The following is an 18051-nucleotide window of genomic DNA, read 5'->3' on the forward strand; positions in this document are numbered from 1 at the left end:
TCTATCCAAAAGCCTGGTTATGGACTTACAAGATTTCCTGATGAAACTCTTTGTGCCCAAGAACAACTACTTAGTATCTCTTAATCCAGAGTGCATCCTCTGTAAGGTTGAAGCCTGTGGGCTGCTGTGAGGATGTGTCAAGATCCTGGTATATAATATCTCCTAGTGTCTGACTCCTCTTCCCTCTGAAAACAAGAGGGACGGTTTAGATGCAGTCCATGAGCAGGCTGGCTTTGTTAGCTCGCCATCCACTTCTCTTGGGGAAGAGTCCAAAGGAACTAGCAATGTCTCTTGAGCAGCATGAACATGGCCCTCCACAGGGAAGCCAGCCAGGCTCTTGGTTGGCACCTCTGTGCATCCCAAAGACTCAATGTCTCTCCGGCAGCCATGCCTATTTAGATCCACTTATTTGCTTGGCTTCTCTCTACAGAATCCCTGACTGTGCAACCTCCTTCCCCGCCTGCTGGCTTTATAAACCAAAGGACTGGCTCAGCGGTCACATGCTCGCTCGAGCCTGTTCTGACCCCATGAGCAAGCCACGTGGTGTCTCTGGCTCTGATTCCCATGCGGGGCTTACCTGGTGAGCATGGTCCTGGAGTGTAATGTGGTGCAGTGGTAGGCCTGAGACAGCAGGAATGCTTTGCCACGCCAATGGGAGATGACTTGGCCACTCCCTTCAATATGATGTGGTGCTCCACAACGGTCTGGGGACAGACTGTCGGAGTGAGACCTGCTATCCCCATCACGCAGACACCAGGAACTCCCTTCAGTCTCTCAAGCATCCTTTGACCTTCAGCAAAGACACCTGGGGGTTTCGGAGGCTCACTCCAGCTGCCCGACATTTCTCTTCTCTAAACTCAGATCATCATCAGGCCTCACACTTGTCTTCTACCACAGGCCGTATTTAATGGATTCAATGTCACTCTTAGCAGCTCAGGCAGAGGTTAGTCCCCTCCATTCAGTACAGGGTGCAACCACTGCTAATTCTGGAGAGCTGCTCTCAGCCTGGAAAGTGCCCAGAAGAACTCTACAGACACCTCACTCAGGAGGATCCATCAAAGACTCTACTGCTGACAGCTAAGCCCCGTGGCCATCATGGCTTCCTGCTATTCTTGTTCCTGATGAGGGCATCACATACAAGAAGCAATTTAAGGAAGGGTTGATTTGGGCTGGGGGTTTTGAAGGATGGAGAAGGCCTGGTAGTGGGCTCAGCAGGCGACAGAGAAACTGGTTTACCTGTATTGACAATTTCCTGGGCCTCACAGGGACCAAACACCTCCAGCTAGGCCCCACATCCAAGGGCTCCCCAACTTCTCAAAACCATGCAGTCTAAGCAGACTGAAGGGTTCTGCTGCTGTGGTTAAAAACCATGATCAAAAGCAACTTGGAGAGGAAAGGGTTTATTTTCTATCCAAGTATTTTCTTCCAGGTAACCATCCACTTGTGAGAGAAGTAAGGGTAGGAACCTGGAAGGAGGAACTGAAGCAAAGGACATGGAGGAATGTTGCTTAGGTCTTGCTGAGCCTGCTTTCTTATATTACAGCACCCAGGACCACCAGCGCACGGATGGCCCCATCCACAATGGCCCTCCCCCATCAATCACTAATTAAGAAATGCCCTACAGGCTCACCTACAGCTTGATATGATGGAGGCATTTGTTTTTGGTTTTATTCCCTTCTCGCTCCAGGCCCACTAGCTCCGGCCCAAAGATTTATTTATTTATTTATTTATTTATTTATTTATTTATTTATTTATTTATTTATTACATGTAAGTACACTGTAGCTGTCTTCAGACACACCAGAAGAGGGTGTCAGATTTCATTATAGGTGGTTGTGAGCCACCATGTGGTTGCTCGGAATTGAATTCAAGACCTCCGGAAGAGTGGTCAGTTCTCTTACCCGCTGAGCCATCTCTCCAACCCCGCTTTTGTTTTTTAAATTGAGGTTCCCTACTCTCAGATGACTGCGGCTTGTGTGAAGTTGACATGAAACCACCCAGCACAGGGCCTGAAGGTTCATGAGATAATGAGGGGCATTTCATATTCACCCCGTAACAAAGACCCTTTCCACTTTATAATAATGAAAGCATCCATAACAATGATAATGATAGTCGGGACGCTTTGTGCTTCTGTGGGCTATAGACACCGCCATTTACTAGGTAGGAAGCGTACACGGGGTGCTTCAAGGGCTTGAAAATTCTGTAACATCTGGCTTTTACAGACCTCATCTCAACATCCAAGAGTATTCAGATCTTCACTTTAAACTGCGATCGTCTTAAAGGATCCGAGCCTCTGATACTATGGGTGCCTAACAAAATGTCGTTTCCAAGATGTCCCTGAGCATGTGGTGAACCTATATGGGCCTCAGAGGGAGACAACCACGTCACAACTTCCCCCCGAGACCCTCATCAGAAACCTGGGACTCCAAAGACAGTGTTGATGTACTCAAAAGGAACAAGAAGCTGACTAACTCAGCTCCTACCCAGGCCCAGATCCAGGGCTCTGAGTTGGCCCACCCCAACTTCTACCCCATCTGTGAACTACACAAGTGAGTGCAGAAGCCATCTTGCAGATCCAAAGCTGCAGGATCTCCATGACACAGAGCAACAGCAGGATATCTGAGAGGAGTCCCCATGAGGATCCAGTATTGATAATGTAGTAGCAGAAGCCAGAGGGACTCATTGCAACGAACATTTGTAACTAAAGCTGTTTGGGTAAAAGGGTATACTGTGACATGCCATGACATCACAGGTATACTGTGTGACATGCCATGACATCACAGGTATACTGTGTGACATGCTGTGACATCACAGGCATACTGTGTGACATGTTGTGACATCACAGGTATACCGTGTGACATGCCATGACATCACAGGTATACCATGTGACATGCCACGACACCACAGCTTTCATGGCGAGATAGCTTTTTATTTTATTTTTGTTCCTTTTGCGGGGGAGGTTGCAAAGATGAAGGAAAGATAGGAAGGGATATGAGTGGATTGGGGTGCATGATGTAAAATTCTTGAATTGATAACATTTTTAAAGGGGGGGGGGACTGTGAATCTAGAGTTCCACCCACACAAGAGGTGTCCTTCCTATGGACATTGGAGAGAAAGACCTTTCTTGTTGTTCTCCAACAAAATGCCAGGTGAGTCATTAATAAACCACAGAACTTGACTTCTTGTACTAAAGGAACTTAGCCAGCTAAGACTAATGTACCAAGAGTTGCACAGTGCAAAGAAGGCTGCTGTCTCTCTACCATGCACTGTTGCCCTCACATGCCTGAGGGCAGGACTGGCTCCAGCCCTCAGAGCTCTTCTCTAAGGGCAACACCTTCATCATAACCGTGAAGTCCTGGGCCTTGTCACCTAGGTGCCCCACGTCTTTAGTTTGGTGTGCTGGGGTTGAAGTTGCAACAAGGATCTAGGGAGACACATGCTCACATCCAACACCACGGCTCGCTTCCCCTAGACATGGGAGTCTTTCATGCTCAGCTGGACAGTAGGCATGAACTCAAACCAGAAAGAGATTTAAGTGCTCTTCACAGGTGGGTACAGACAGGGCCATCAGCAGTTCATACCAGCTTGAGATTAGACTATGGCTTTCATTCAGAATCCTATCACTATCATGAGTAATCCTGAAAAGTCAGTCGCCATTTTTACAGAACCTGAGATGCTCGATATATGACCTATCTACCTACCTTCCTCTGTCACTGACGTTTTGAAAACTGTCTGAAGGAACCTTCAGATACTCTTACCATTTCATAGCCATGAAACTGCAAAGGAAACTCTGCTCCTGGTAGCAGGGTTGCGTGGGGAACAGCCCTGCCTGGGTACATGTGTAGAGCAGATGAAGTCCTGAGTGAAGGTGCATTGTTGATGTGGGCGTGGCCATGTCAAGGGTCGGGATTGGCAAAGCCTGCCCTGTATGGGTGAAGGCCAGAAGGTCGGCAAAGCACTAATGCTGACAGTGTGTGCAAGCAGGAGATTGTCTACTGTGTGCAGCTACCTCTTCTCAGAAGACTGCAACCCGAGTCTGCTCCCGACAGAGACCACCTACTAAGATGAGCTAACTCTAGTGTTGTACAAAATAAGGCCCTGTTGTTGTGTAGGAGGGACAAAGCACTGTCTACCCGATCACAGCTTAAATGTTTGTCTGTCCTTTTGTCATTCTATTTCAGCTCCCAGTCAGATCAAGTCCCTGCTGTGTGGGATGTGGTACCAGTGAATGACCCACTCACCATGACCAGAATTTTCTATCCTCTCAGCCTAAAGTCACAGCAACAAGAGCCATGACGAAACAATTCAGTGGAAAAGGGCTTGCCTGGTAGGTATGAGGCCCTCAATAGTGGTCTCAGCCTTCTAAATGCTGTGACCCTGTAATACAGTTCCTCATGTTGTGGTGACCGCCCCCCCCCCAACCATAAAATTTATTTTCATTCCTCCTCCATACTGTAATTTTGCTACTGTTGTAAACATCTGGTATGCCCTTGGGAATATAAAAGGGGAATCACATGGCCCACAGGTTGAGAACCAATTTCTAGATGCAAGAAAGAAAGAAATGACAACAGTCTAAAGGTTAGAATCCAAGCTATAAAATCCAGCAAGCCTTTCCTGCCAGAAACGATGGAAATGAACCAAACCACTACAGAGGAAACTGAGTTTATTGAGCATGTATTTACTAAGCCCTTTCTTGCTATATGCCAGGCATTAGGTTAGGTGCTGGGTATATTTCATGGGTCAAAAACGTACAAAATCCCTGTCTTCCTTGTACTTAACACTCTAGGCGTCACAGGCTAAAGAGACAATAAACAAAATAAATAAGGAAATGACATTGCAAGTTAGAAGGTGGGAAATACTAAATAAAACAAAACTGAGCCACGGGGGTTGGGGGTCGGGGGGTGACAGTTCTTCCTGGACACTTTCCAAAACAATCAGAGGAAAAGTATCAACTTCTTTCTTGGAAAGTCTGTCTGTCTGTCTGTCTGTCTGTCTGTCTGAACATGATGAAATAAAACACTTTCAGGTCCATGCTGCTTGTGGGGTTCTAGCTAGGAAATTAAAGAGGTTTGAAAGTTGGGGAAGTAGCAGCAGAAACGAGGATGGCTAACTTTCGTAAAATAGGTGTTTCGTACAGAGTTCTGAAGGAAGCGGCACCTGCCCCCTGCAGCAGGAGACCCTCCCACGGTTCTGAGAAATCCCACAACTCTGGCCGTACTACTAGCCAGTTGCAGTCAAGGATCAAGACGACTCAAGTGAGGCTGGCAGAGCAGACGACGTGGAAGAACTCCAATTGCTCTGAGGTCTTTTTATTTCCATCTCTTTTAAGAGTACAGCACACTGTTCTTTGTTGTGGACGATGAACGGTTAAAGGGAACACACATGGATGAAAGGGGCCGGTCTGCACTTCCAACCCCATCTCCCTCCCAACTGAACTGCTCGGGATGCTCGGAGTAATCATGTAAGCTGGGCTTTGCTCTTCCCATAGAGTTAGCAGGATCTAGTGCTGAATTACCAGGAAGCTTCCTATCCTCTGATTTAACTTCAAATTTCAATACCAGAAAAACAACCCAAACCACCTGGCGAATTTTATTCTCTGGATAATTAGGTTCCCCAAGTAAGATGTAAACATAGTGCATAATAGATGCTAGGATCATCTTCCACAAGAGAGCCGTTGACTTAGCGATGACCTTCAGAAAGAACAGGTCGTAAACCAGGAAAATGGAGCATCCACCGTGGGACACCTATAAATCGATCGCTATGCAGCAGCCCTTTCTAGAGGTGATAATGTCATTAGGTCGTCGTCACTGTCTAGACTCTGGTTAACAACATCTGGAAATCGTTCAGATATTTCTCTTTCTTGCTGTGAGGGTTTGGAGGGTGCCCCTTCGTGGCATCTGTCACCAACTTTATTTCTTTGAGAACCTCCTCCTTTCAAATCAGGACGCATACATAAAGTGCGAATAAGAAGCAGTCCTGGGCTCAACAGCCGTATTCCCAAATCTATCCATTAAACCGCTGGCCAGCTAGGATGTCGTCTGCAGGTATTTCTGGAGTTAGCAAATGAGTTCATCTGGCAAAGAGAGTGCCTGAAGGTCACCGCAGTCTGGGCAAGAAAACATGAAGTACCACAAACAAGGTGGGGAGCTGAACGTCGTGGGCAGTGGGGATTGTATGGATTCTTTGGATCTTGACACTTAACATTTCCGGAACTGTTACTACACAAATGCGGCCAGCGGATTGCACACCACAGTCAGTCTTTAGCAAGGGCAGATTCAGTTTTTCCTGGGTTGGAAACAGGAAAAACAAGTTAGGGAGTCAAATTTGATGTATTATGTCAGTCAACAACTCTCTCTCTCTCTCTCTCTCTCTCTCTCTCTCTCTCTCTCACACACACACACACACACACACACACACACACACACACACACACCTTTGCAAAGCTGTCTGTCTTGGCATTTGATAGGTACAAAGGTCAAGTAGGTAATGAGTTAGGTCAATTTCTTTATGTAAACATACACTTTATTTATTTGGCAGTGGAAAGAATTGTACCCAGGACACGCCACAGGTTAGACAAGCGCTCCAACTCTGAGCTACATCTCCAGTTCTCCCTGTAAGATTTCTTAGGAATTCAACTCAATATACTGATGTTCAGTTACTCGAAAGGATACAGGACACCGTATTTCCTGTACTCAGAGAGCCAGGAATTTACCTTTTCATGAACCACCTTGGTAGCATTATTGCTTTTGTATGCTTTGGGGCAGCAGGACATTACAGAGGTCAGGCTGACCTCAAATTCATGGTCCTCCTGCCTCAGCCCAGAGTGCTGTTCCGCCATGCTTAGCTTAGAACAACCAGTATTGAGAAGCATAATTCATAAACACTGCCTGCTGACGGCAGGAACGATGTTAAATCATATCAGTTTGATAGCGTGAGAGCCCTGCTTCTATACTGAGCCACAATCCCATACCAACTTAACTTGACCATTGGAGCTAGGATCCATTATATTTTCTATCTAAATGCCAAATTCGTGAACAAAACTTTATGTGGCACATGACTGATTCACATTCACAATAAAAAGTTAATTATTTCTATCTACTACAAATCATCACACAGGCTTTAGATATCATTCTATCTGAAGCTAACTCACAACTGAGACGAAACAGTGTTATTACAAAAGATATAAAACTAAAGTCAGAGAAAATGGCCAGACACTTACTAGTTAAATTCCTGAATTTCTTTTTGGCTTCTGCCCTTTCTTCAGCATCGAAGTACCAGACAGTCATAGCGTACCTGTGGAAGCAAGGCATGTGCTATTAGAGGCCTGTTTATACAGAACATGTCACAGTGTGACCAATTCTGAAACTCTGGGGCTCAGATAAGGATCTCTGCGGAAAGCTAAGCTAGGTCATGCTTAGCGCCATCCTTCCACACACAGCCTTTCCCACCTCAATGCCCTTCCCAATATAAGCCCCACATTCCACATCACTCTGCTCTGGCCCACGTGCGGGAAGAGAAGGGAGAAGTCAAGGCAGAAGAGGACATAAATACTTTTATCAGCTTTCTAGATTAAGATTAGATGATTCTAGCTGGGCGTGGTGGCCCACGCCTTTAAGCCCAGCAATCGGGAGGCAGAGGTAAGTGGATTTCTGAGTTCAAGGCCAGTCTGGTCTACAAAGTGAGTTCCAGGACAGCCAGGGCTACACACAGAAACCCTGTCTCAAAAAAAAAAAAAAATTAGACAACTCTAAAATGTTCAGTGAAGGGAGGGAAGGAGGGAGGAAGGGAAAAGAAAAAGAAAGAAAAGAAAAAAGAAAGATGAAAGGTTTTAAGAACGTTGAATTATAGGTCTGGGGTCTACTCAGTTGACAGAATGCTTGCATTGTGTGCATAAAGCCCCAGCATCCGAAAAAAACTACATGTAATAGCACAAGCCTGTGATCTCAACACTCAGGAGGGTCAGGGATTCAGGGTTATCCTCTGCAGTGTACTGAGTTCCAGGCCTTGTCTCAAGGATGGATGGATGGATGGATGGAGCAAGCAAAACAATAACATCCAATTGTTATTACATGGATAATGCTAGCCCAGGCAAACTTTAAGCTATGAAAGAGTAAAAAGGAAGTAAATTCAAGAAAAATTAACTCTTTCCTTTCCCAAGGTTCGTTCTTTGCGTGAACTGACTGTAATTTCACTCAAAGAAGCAGCACTCTTGACACATGGTAACCAGGGCTAGCTCAACCTTAGCTTGGCCTGTTCCCTGATGCTTTTGAGACTAGGTCTCGCTTAGCTCACGCTGCCTGGAACTCTCAGTGCTCCAGTTTGACCCTGCAAGTGCTGGTATTACAGGAGTGTACCCCAAAGCAGGCAACTCTAATTGTTTCTAATGGTCAAGAAGGAAGGGACAGAAAGACAGGGGAGAGGACTCTGAGACTTCGGTATGCACAACTCACAGGATAGGAAGTTCATAGTTACTTTAAACTGAAGTTAGATTTGTATGCTAGTGAATCCTAAAGAGGTTCCTTCAATTTCTATCACTCCAAACAGGTTCGCCTATCAGCTTTGGGGTGTACCCCAAATCAAAGGACATTAGTTTTCGGGGATCTGGGGTTTGTATGCACCCTGGAAGAGGAACTGTGGCCCCAGCTCTTACCTGGTGGCGTAGGAGGGCTGGACTTCATGTGGATTCCTGCGGTCTGACCAGAAGAACAGAAGTCTATCAAAGATGGGCTCCACGTCTGCTACAAACGATTTCCCTTCCGGAAATATCCGCAGGACCCCTCCGTGTAACTGAAGACCAAGAAGAGCATCAGTTATTTCCTGGTCTCGTGTGCGGTTGATCAGCAATGTGTTAGCTCTGTGCGGGAGAGATACTACCTTACCTCGACTTTAAGTGGGGTTCATCCTGTAAATACTTATTCCCCCCTCACACTTCGGAATCCGACTTGCATCAGACTTAGCTATGGATAGCCACAAAACAGAGGACAGCCAGAGAGTGCCACACCAAACTAGCCATGTCAGCCTGCTTCAACCCGCCAGAAACAAGCTGAGGAATCCTGAGTAATTTCATAGCGCCACCAAATATTAAGTCTAAGCATGCTTCCCATACAGCTGTTCCTGCAGTAACAATTTATAGCCGTCCTCTGAACTCTCCCAATGCCCTCTGACCCCATTGACTGGGCACTTCCGTGACCTCTCACACCACGCTATCTACATCTTTCTGGACATCTATCACTCTCTTCACCCGCCTTTTCCTTTTCACATGTATAATCAATCTACTTGTCCTACTGGAACAACTATCTTCTGGGTAGAAATCAGGCTTCACGCATTACCGTTTTACACGGCACAGTCTAATGCTGGCGGAAGAAACTCAAATCTCTGTTGATTTCATTCTTCCTGGTTTATCACTGTTGTCCCACTAGCTCTGCTCACAGTAGTATTTCAAAAGATACTTTTAAGCCCTAAAGGAACTGTTGTGGTCTTACTCCCAAATATAGAGGAAGATCCAGTACCCCAGCCTAACAGCCAGAGTCTACACTAACAAACCGCAAACGGAGATGTAGAAAGTTCAAAAGCTAAATAAGCTTTGCAGAGCTCTCTGACCTCACAGACTCTAAATCATCCCTAACTCGGAGAACTTTCCACGAACTCCACATCTCTACCATCTACCGTACAAACAGCTGCCGTTCACAAGCGACACCAAATGCCACCCCCTTGGGACCTATCACCCTGAGATAGAGGATAGGGAAGTCTCTCTCGGGGACAGCGTTGAGACCCCACCACTATGTTTGTGTGTGTGTGTGTGTGTGTGTGTGTGTGTGTGGAATTCTCTCAGGGCTGCTGCTGGGAGGGAAAGGTATGCATCAGATGCTGAGCTGAGGGTCTCTTCAACTCTGCATCCCAATGTTCAGTTACCTCCCTTCATTAACCCCTGACCACGGTCACCCTGCCCCACCCCACCCCCACCACGACATTAACTCTAGAGCCACTGATCTTAATCTTATCAACTCTGGCATTAATTCCATAAGTGGCAGGAGGCCGGGCAGGTCATAAAACAGTGGACACTGGCTATTAGAAAGTATAACTTTCCTAAGGTTACTGGAAGGCTTTACCTAATTGGAACTGGCATACTCTTTTGATCTGAACTCTCAGTGTACCCCTATCGGCACCTTCTACAGCATCTATCTCCCTAAGCTCGCCCCACCTCACAACACACACACACACACACACACACACACACACACACACTATTCCACAGTACCTTGGCGTCCCAATTCTTATTCAGGTAGTAGATACAGGTGATACAGCGGCCATCACCATTGGGGTTGTCCACATGGCGAACATAACCTGTTCCATTTCCTGGATAGCAAGCCACCATTGCCTGTAGAGACATCCCAAAGATGCTGTTTTTTAAAAAAAAAGGCTTAGATAGTCTCCTCCTACAGCAGACATATAAAGTACATAAATTTGGATTACGATCAGAACATAAAACTAACATGAGGTAATCTTTGGTATGAAAGTGTAACAGGCAGGCCCTGTCTTAGGACTCAGTGCAGGGTAAGTGATCCGGTAATATCCCCACCTTCTAGAACATTGAGAACTTTCTAAAGAAACCCATCTACATCATCAACAAGATGCTTGCCTTTCTTTAATATCCCTTTTTGGAAAAGCAGGATCCAGGTTCGCATCTGAGCCCTAAGAGATCAGAATCCAGAGATACAAGAGTCAGGCATAGTGGACCCATACATGTAAATGCCTGTACTCGGAAGCTAGGGCAGCATGCACGAGGCCAACCTGGCCTACAAAGGGAGAGACCCTCTCTAAGAGGAAGGAAGGAAGGAAGAGAGCGGGGAGAAAGAGAAAGAGTCTTTGGTGTGGGGCTCAGGGACTGTGCTTGGTTAGCAGTGCCCCTGAGCTGTGGAATCACGCTTGTTTTCTTACAAAACCATGTCTGATCCCAAAGGGAGTAAAGGTCAGACTTAATAAAAGGCAAGAAGAGAGAAGGGTAGGTGGGAAGCTAGACCTTAATGCTCAATAAGAGTCGGCACACACAATACAGGGCGATCTCTTTGAAGGAGAAAAAAAAAAGTACATATATGATACCAATGATCTTGTAGATGGTTCTTTGTTGAAACCAAATTAATAGCTTTCTTCTGCTGTGAAAGCGCACTTTCAGACAGACTTGGGGTCTGGGTTGTAATACTCCTTGATAAATAGCAAGGTTACTTCACGAGTCAAAAGACTAGTCCAAGACCAGTGCCAAACTAAGCCACTGACAGATCAGTGATTCCCAACAGAGCCTGCAAACAGAGCTGGGCCTCACACACACTTCGTGCTAGAGGTTGAGTAGTGGCCTGGCTTTGCAATGAACCTGAAGTTTAAATCAGAGAATACCTATACTTTACATTTGTCTCAGCTAGCAATCCCTCAGAAACCACCTCAGAAAGAGCCACTGTGCTGTCACGGGTAGAGCTGAAGTTGCTCTGTTAGTTAGCCTGAACGTCTGTCTCCCCGAAAGTTGGATTTTGAAGTGACTGTAATAAGGGTTTGACAAATTATGGCATTATCAAATAGATGGTGTCTTGAAAAAGGGTGATTGCTGGCGTGGCTGGAGAGAAAAAGACAAATGAAGTTGCCTACAACATAGGGAATTACCTATTCCTGGAGGCAGCGGCCAGAAGTGTAAGGGCCAACAATGAAAGTCACTTCGCACATTACTCCATGATGTCCCCCACCATCCCAGTCTCCCCTGCTGTCAGTCAGTGCTTTGACTTTATATTCCCAAACAGCTCTGCTCCCAGAAAAGGTCAGTGGTCTGGATGCCTGCCATCTACCTCGTCTGCAACTGTCTGTGATCCCAGGCTCTTTCACATGATGAGGAGGACGGGCTGCGCAGTTTATATCGATTGCCGATTTGACAGGATGTAGGATCACCCTGGAGACAGATCTCTGGGCTTGTCTGAGATAGATTTTGTAGATTGGGTTAATTGAGGTGGAAAGGCCTGTCCTAACTAAAAAGAGAGAAAACGAGCTAGCTGGCCACCAGCATCCTTTTCCCTCTGCTTCCTGACTGTGGAATCACCCTGACCAGCTGTTTTGAGCTGCACCACGACTTCCTGCCACAATGCACTGTGCCTTGGGACTTGAGCCAAAATAAATCCTGCCTTCCTTCAGTTGCTTTTGTCGGGTGTTTCGGGTGTTTTGTTACAGCAACGAGACAAGTAATTGACACAGTCCTCCAACGTCCAAAGAGAGAGAAGACTCGATCTGAGCTCAGCGCACCGTGCGTGGAGAGAGCAGCATCTTGCAGCACATTAAGAAGCACAAATGGACTTTAGAACTCAGCTTGAATTAAAATACAGGCAGGAAATACAGACCGTTCCCACAAACACACCCTCCACTAACTGCTGCAGGTATAAAAGAGAGAATGTGCCGGCACAGTTCCTTGTGGACTTACCACTAAAACACCTCTCTAATTGTGAGCATACACGTTGTGAAGGGAAGTGAAAAAAAAAATCATTTTTCTGGCCAGAGTGCAAGTCACCCTCTCTCTGACTCCCGAAGCCATGTGCACCACGTTTAAACAATGGGAGGAAACCACAGGCAGCTCAAAGGTCCCGCCGCAACCTTGCTGACCAATTGTACCACTGAGGTTTCTGGCTGAGTGCCATAGGAGATGGGTTTTGGCTCGGACACATTCTCAACTGTCAGCTGGCCCAGGCCAGGATCTCAAACTGTGAATCTAAGGATGCACTGATGGGCAAACCTCAGTGTTGAGTCATCAGACCCATGCCAATTTGTGCACGGGGCAGTAACAGACTCCGGAAACTGATGGGCTTATCAGATCTGTTATCTAAACCTCATCAAGTCTGTAGAAGGAGCCAGAGTGCAGGTCCGAGGGAAACGTTGCAACACTTCATTGTTTTATGGGAACGAGGAAGGTATCTTATTATAGGGGTTTTTTATTGGCAAAAACTTCCTGACTTGACCAATACTTGAAATCTACAGCAGTTTAATAGCACATCAGTGTCCCTATGGTAGCATGGTCACTGTACCCTGGTTCTAGGCCTGGGCTTGCAGATGAATCAGCGTGTCCTCTGATTCTGCACGTTCTCTGACGTATCACCCGGCCCCTGCACAAACCTCCCATCCCCAGAGGCCCCTCCACAGCTCCGTAGCAACAGGAAATGACAGGAATGAACCAGGTGTTCCCGAGCTGGCTCGACACCAGAGATGTGTGCTTCAAGACACCTCCATGGTCACGTTCAGGCAGGAAGAAGTGCACACATATAGAAGAACTCAAGCAGAATCCAAGTATAAAATCTACTTTACAAAATGCCACCAGGAGAAAAGAAAACCATGCATCGGTTAGGGGCTGTGGGAGAATGATAAACAAACAAACAAACAAACAACTGTGTTCAGAGATCAAGCCCAGGGTGGACACTCCAAGGCCTCAACTGGATGTTCTAAAGCAACCAGCCACAGCCAGAGTAAGGAGACAGTTTTAAACCCAGTATGCACAGCTTCAACTGTTCACTCAGCAACAATGATCATTCACACTTAGTACTTCTCTATAGATCAAACTGCAGACGGGGGTCGGGGGTGGAGGCAAGCGGTAGAGTCACACCTAACATGCACCACAGCGTAGGTCTGGCTCCTAGCCCCTCAAAAAGAAAGAAGCCATGCCATGTATTTTTATTAAAATGAGTATATATATATATATATATATATATATATATATATATACTCATATATATGTACTCATATATATATATATCACACATACATTACACATTGCTCAGGACTTTGGAATCAGATTCCTTGGTATAACTTGATCTTTACAGATGCAAAGTTGAATGTTATGCAAATTTTTACTCAGCAAAAAAATTTTTTAAAAATGATCACTTTATTTATAACAATTAACAATTGATACACAGATATTGTTTAAGCCTGAAACAGTATCTCACCCCTGTTACTCAGTTCCTGAGGCGGCTGAAGCAGGAGCATCACAAATTTTAGAGTAGCCTGTCTAACAAAAGGAGATGCAGTCAAAAGGAGATACAACAAAAAGCCAAACCATGAGCAGTAGAACTGTAAAGATATCTCGCTGAATAGCCTTTAAATTTTGGTCTACTGGCGGGACCTGAGACTGCATTAGTTAGGGAAGCAGAAACCGGCCTGAGTAGGACCACAGGCCTCATCCGGCTGGATCAGCGCCGGGGTAGCGGGAGCGCAGGGTTGCCTGACACCCGCCAGCTACCCACGACCCCCGCCGCAGGATTTTGGGACTGCTGGTGAGTGGAACACAGCTTCTGCTCCAATCCAATTGAGCGGGACCTGAGACTGCATTAGTTAGGGAAGCAGAAACCGGCCTGAGTAGGGCCACAGGCCTCACCCGGCCGGATCAGCGCCAGGGTAGCGGGAGCGCAGGGTTGCCTGACACCCGCCAGCTACCCACGACCCCCGCCGCAGGATTTTGGGACTGCTGGTGAGTGGAACACAGCTTCTGCTCCAGTCCAATCACGCGGGACCTGAGACTGCTCTGGTTGGGGAGAGAGAAATCCAGCCCACACAGGGCCACAAGCCTCTTCCGGTCAGAAAAGCACCTGAGCAGCTGGGGCGCAGGGTCTGCTGACACTCGCCAACTGCCCACAACACCCGCCTCAGGATCTTAAGACTTCTGGTGAGGGGAGCACAGCTTCTGCTCCAATCCAATTGCGCGGGACCTGAGACTGCATTAGTTAGGGAAGCAGAAACCAGCCTGAGTAGGGCCACAGGCCTCACCCGGCCGGATCAGCGCCAGGGTAGCGGGAGCGCAGGGTTGCCTGACACCCGCCAGCTACCCACGACCCCCGCCGCAGGATTTTGGGACTGCTGGTGAGTGGAACACAGCTTCTGCTCCAATCTTTAAATAGTGACAACGATAACAACTAACCCCAGAGATTACCAGATGGCGAAAGGTAAACGTAATAATCTTACTAACAGAAACCAAGACCACTCACCATCATCAGAACCCAGCACCCCCACTTCACCCAGTCCAGGGCACCCCAACACACCGGAAAAGCTAGACACGGATTTAAAAGCATATCTCCTGATGATGATAGAGGACTTCAAGAAGGACGTTAATAACACACTTAAAGAAATGCAGGAGAACACTGCTAAAAAGGAAAAAGACAATAAAGAGGAAGCACAAAAATCCCTTAAAGAATTGCAGGAGAACACTGCTAAAGAGTTACAAATCCTTAAAGAAAAACATGATAACATAATCAAACAGGTAGAAGTCCTTACAGAAAAACAGGAAAACACATCCAAACAGATGATGGAAATGAACAAAACCATACTAGACCTAAAAAGGGAAGTAGACACAATAAAGAAAACCCAAAATGAGGCAACACTGGAGATAGAAACCCTAGGAAAGAAATCTGGAACCATAGATGCAAGCATCAGCAACAGAATACAAGAGATGGAAGAGAGAATCTCAGGTGCAGAAGATTCCATAGAGAACATTGGCACAACAATCAAGGAAAATGGAAAATGCAAAAAGATCCTAACTCAAAACATCCAAGAAATACAAGACATAATGAGAAGACCAAACCTACGGATAATAGGAGTGGATGAGAATGAAGATTTTCAACTCAAAGGACCAGCAAACATCTTCAACAAAATTATAGAAGAAAACTTCCCAAATCTAAAGAAAGAGATGCCCATGAACATACAAGAAGCCTACAGAACTCCAAATAGACTGGATCAGAAAAGAAATACCTCCCGACACATAATAATCAGAGCAACAAATGCTCTAAATAAAGATAGAATACTAAAAGCAGTAAGAGAAAAAGGCCAAGTAACATATAAAGGCAAGCCTATCAGAATTACACCAGATTTTTCACCAGAGACTATGAAAGCCAGAAGATCCTGGACAGATGTTATACAGACACTAAAAGAACACAAATTCCAGCCCAGGCTACTATACCCAGCCAAACTCTCAATTAACATAGATGGAGAAACCAAAGTATTCCACGACAAAACCAAATTCACACATTATCTCTCCACGAATCCAGCCCTTCAAAGGATAATAACAGAAAAAAACCAATACAAGGACAGGAACCACGCCCTAGAAACAACAAGAAGGTAATCCCTCAACAAACCTAAAAGAAGACAGCCACAAGAACAAAATGCCAACTTTAACATCAAAAATAACAGGAAACACCAATTTCTTTTCCTTAATATCTCTTAATATCAATGGACTCAACTCCCCGATAAAAAGACATAGACTAACAAACTGGCTACACAAACAAGACCCAACATTTTGCTGCTTACAGGAAACTCATCTCAGAGAAAAGGATAGACACTACCTCAGAATGAAAGGCTGGAAAACAATTCTCCAAGCAAATGGCATGAAGAAACAAGCTGGAGTAGCCATTCTAATATCTGATAAGATTGACTTCCAACCCAAAGTCATTAAAAAAGACAGGGAGGGACACTTCATACTCATCAAAGGTAAAATCCTCCAAGAGGAACTATCAATCCTGAATATCTATGCTCCAAATACAAAGGCAGCCACATTCATTAAAGAAACTTTAGTAAATCTCAAAGCACACATTGCACCTCATACAATAATAGTGGGAGACTTCAACACACCACTTTCACCAATGGACAGATCATGGAAACAGAAACTAAACAGGGACACAGTGAAACTAACAGAAATTATGAATCAAATGGATCTGGCAGATATCTACAGAACATTCTATCCTAAAACAAAAGGATATACCTTCTTCTCAGCACCTCATGGTACCTTCTCCAAAATTGACCACATAATTGGTCACAAAACAGGCCTCAACAGATATAAAAATATTGAAATTGTCCCATGCATCCTATCAGATCACCATGGACTAAGGCTGATCTTCAATAACAAAATAAATAATAGAAAGCCAACCTTCACGTGGAAACTGAACAACACTCTTCTCAATGATACCTTGGTCAAGGAAGGAATAAAGAAAGAAATTAAGGACTTTTTAGAGTTCAATGAAAATGAAGCCACAACATACCCAAACTTATGGGACGCAATGAAAGCATTTTTAAGAGGAAAACTCATAGCTCTGAGTGCCTCCAAAAGGAAACTAGAGAGAGCACACATTAGCAGCTTGACAACACACCTAAAAGCACTAGAACAAAAGGAAGCAAATTCACCCAAGAGGAGTAGACGGCAGGAAATAATCAAACTCAGGGGTGAAATCAACCAAGTAGAAACAAGAAAAACTATTCAAAGAATCAACCAATCAAGGAGCTGGTTCTTTGAAAAAATCAACAAGATAGATAAACCCTTAGCCAGACTCACTAGAGGGCACAGGGAAAGCATCCTAATTAACAAAATCAGAAATGAAAAAGGAGACATAACAACAGATCCTGAAGACATCCAAAACACCATCAGATCCTTCTACCAAAGGCTATACTCAACAAAACTGGAGAACCTGGATGAAATGGAGAAGTTCCTAGACAGATACCAGGTACCAAAGTTGAATCAAGATCAGGTTAATGATCTAAACAGCCCTATATCCCCCAAAGAAATAGAAGCAGTCATTAATAGTCTCCCAACTAAAAAAAGCCCAGGACCAGATGGGTTTAGTGCAGAGTTCTATCAGACCTTCAAAGAAGATCTAATCCCAGTTCTTCACAAATTATTCCACAAAATAGAAACAGAAGGTACTCTACCCAACTCATTCTATGAAGCCACAATTACTCTGATACCTAAACCACAAAAAGACCCAACAAAGATAGAAAACTTCAGACCAATATCCCTTATGAATATTGATGCAAAAATCCTCAATAAAGTTCTTGCTAACCGAATCCAAGAACACATCAAAACAATCATCCATCCTGACCAAGTAGGTTTCATCCCAGGGATGCAGGGATGGTTCAATATACGGAAATCCATCAACGTAATCCAGTATATAAACAAACTCAAAGATAAAAACCACATGGTCATCTCCTTAGATGCGGAAAAAGCATTTGACAAGATCCAACACCCATTCATGATAAAAGTCTTGGAAAGATCAGGA

The 18051-nt window shown here is 45.2% G+C and overlaps 1 protein-coding gene across 1 annotated transcript in view; it reads right to left on the minus strand.

Annotated features, from left to right (window-relative positions):
* Window positions 1–4915: 4915 nt before the first annotated feature.
* Egln3 (egl-9 family hypoxia inducible factor 3) overlaps window positions 4916–18051 on the minus strand; it is a 30905-nt gene continuing 17769 nt past the window's right edge. Inside the window, exons 2-5 of the mRNA XM_021179361.2 lie at window positions 10257–10376; window positions 8649–8785; window positions 7218–7291; window positions 4916–6283 (exon numbers count right to left, since the gene is read on the minus strand). Of these exons, the coding sequence (XP_021035020.1) occupies window positions 6252–6283; window positions 7218–7291; window positions 8649–8785; window positions 10257–10376 (363 nt within the window). The 3' untranslated portion in view covers window positions 4916–6251. The remainder of the gene's footprint in view (window positions 6284–7217; window positions 7292–8648; window positions 8786–10256; window positions 10377–18051) is intronic.

Source organism: Mus caroli, unplaced genomic scaffold (assembly GCF_978045245.1).
Source record: "Mus caroli unplaced genomic scaffold, Mus_caroli_1 scaffold_14, whole genome shotgun sequence".
NCBI lineage: Eukaryota > Metazoa > Chordata > Mammalia > Rodentia > Muridae > Mus > Mus caroli.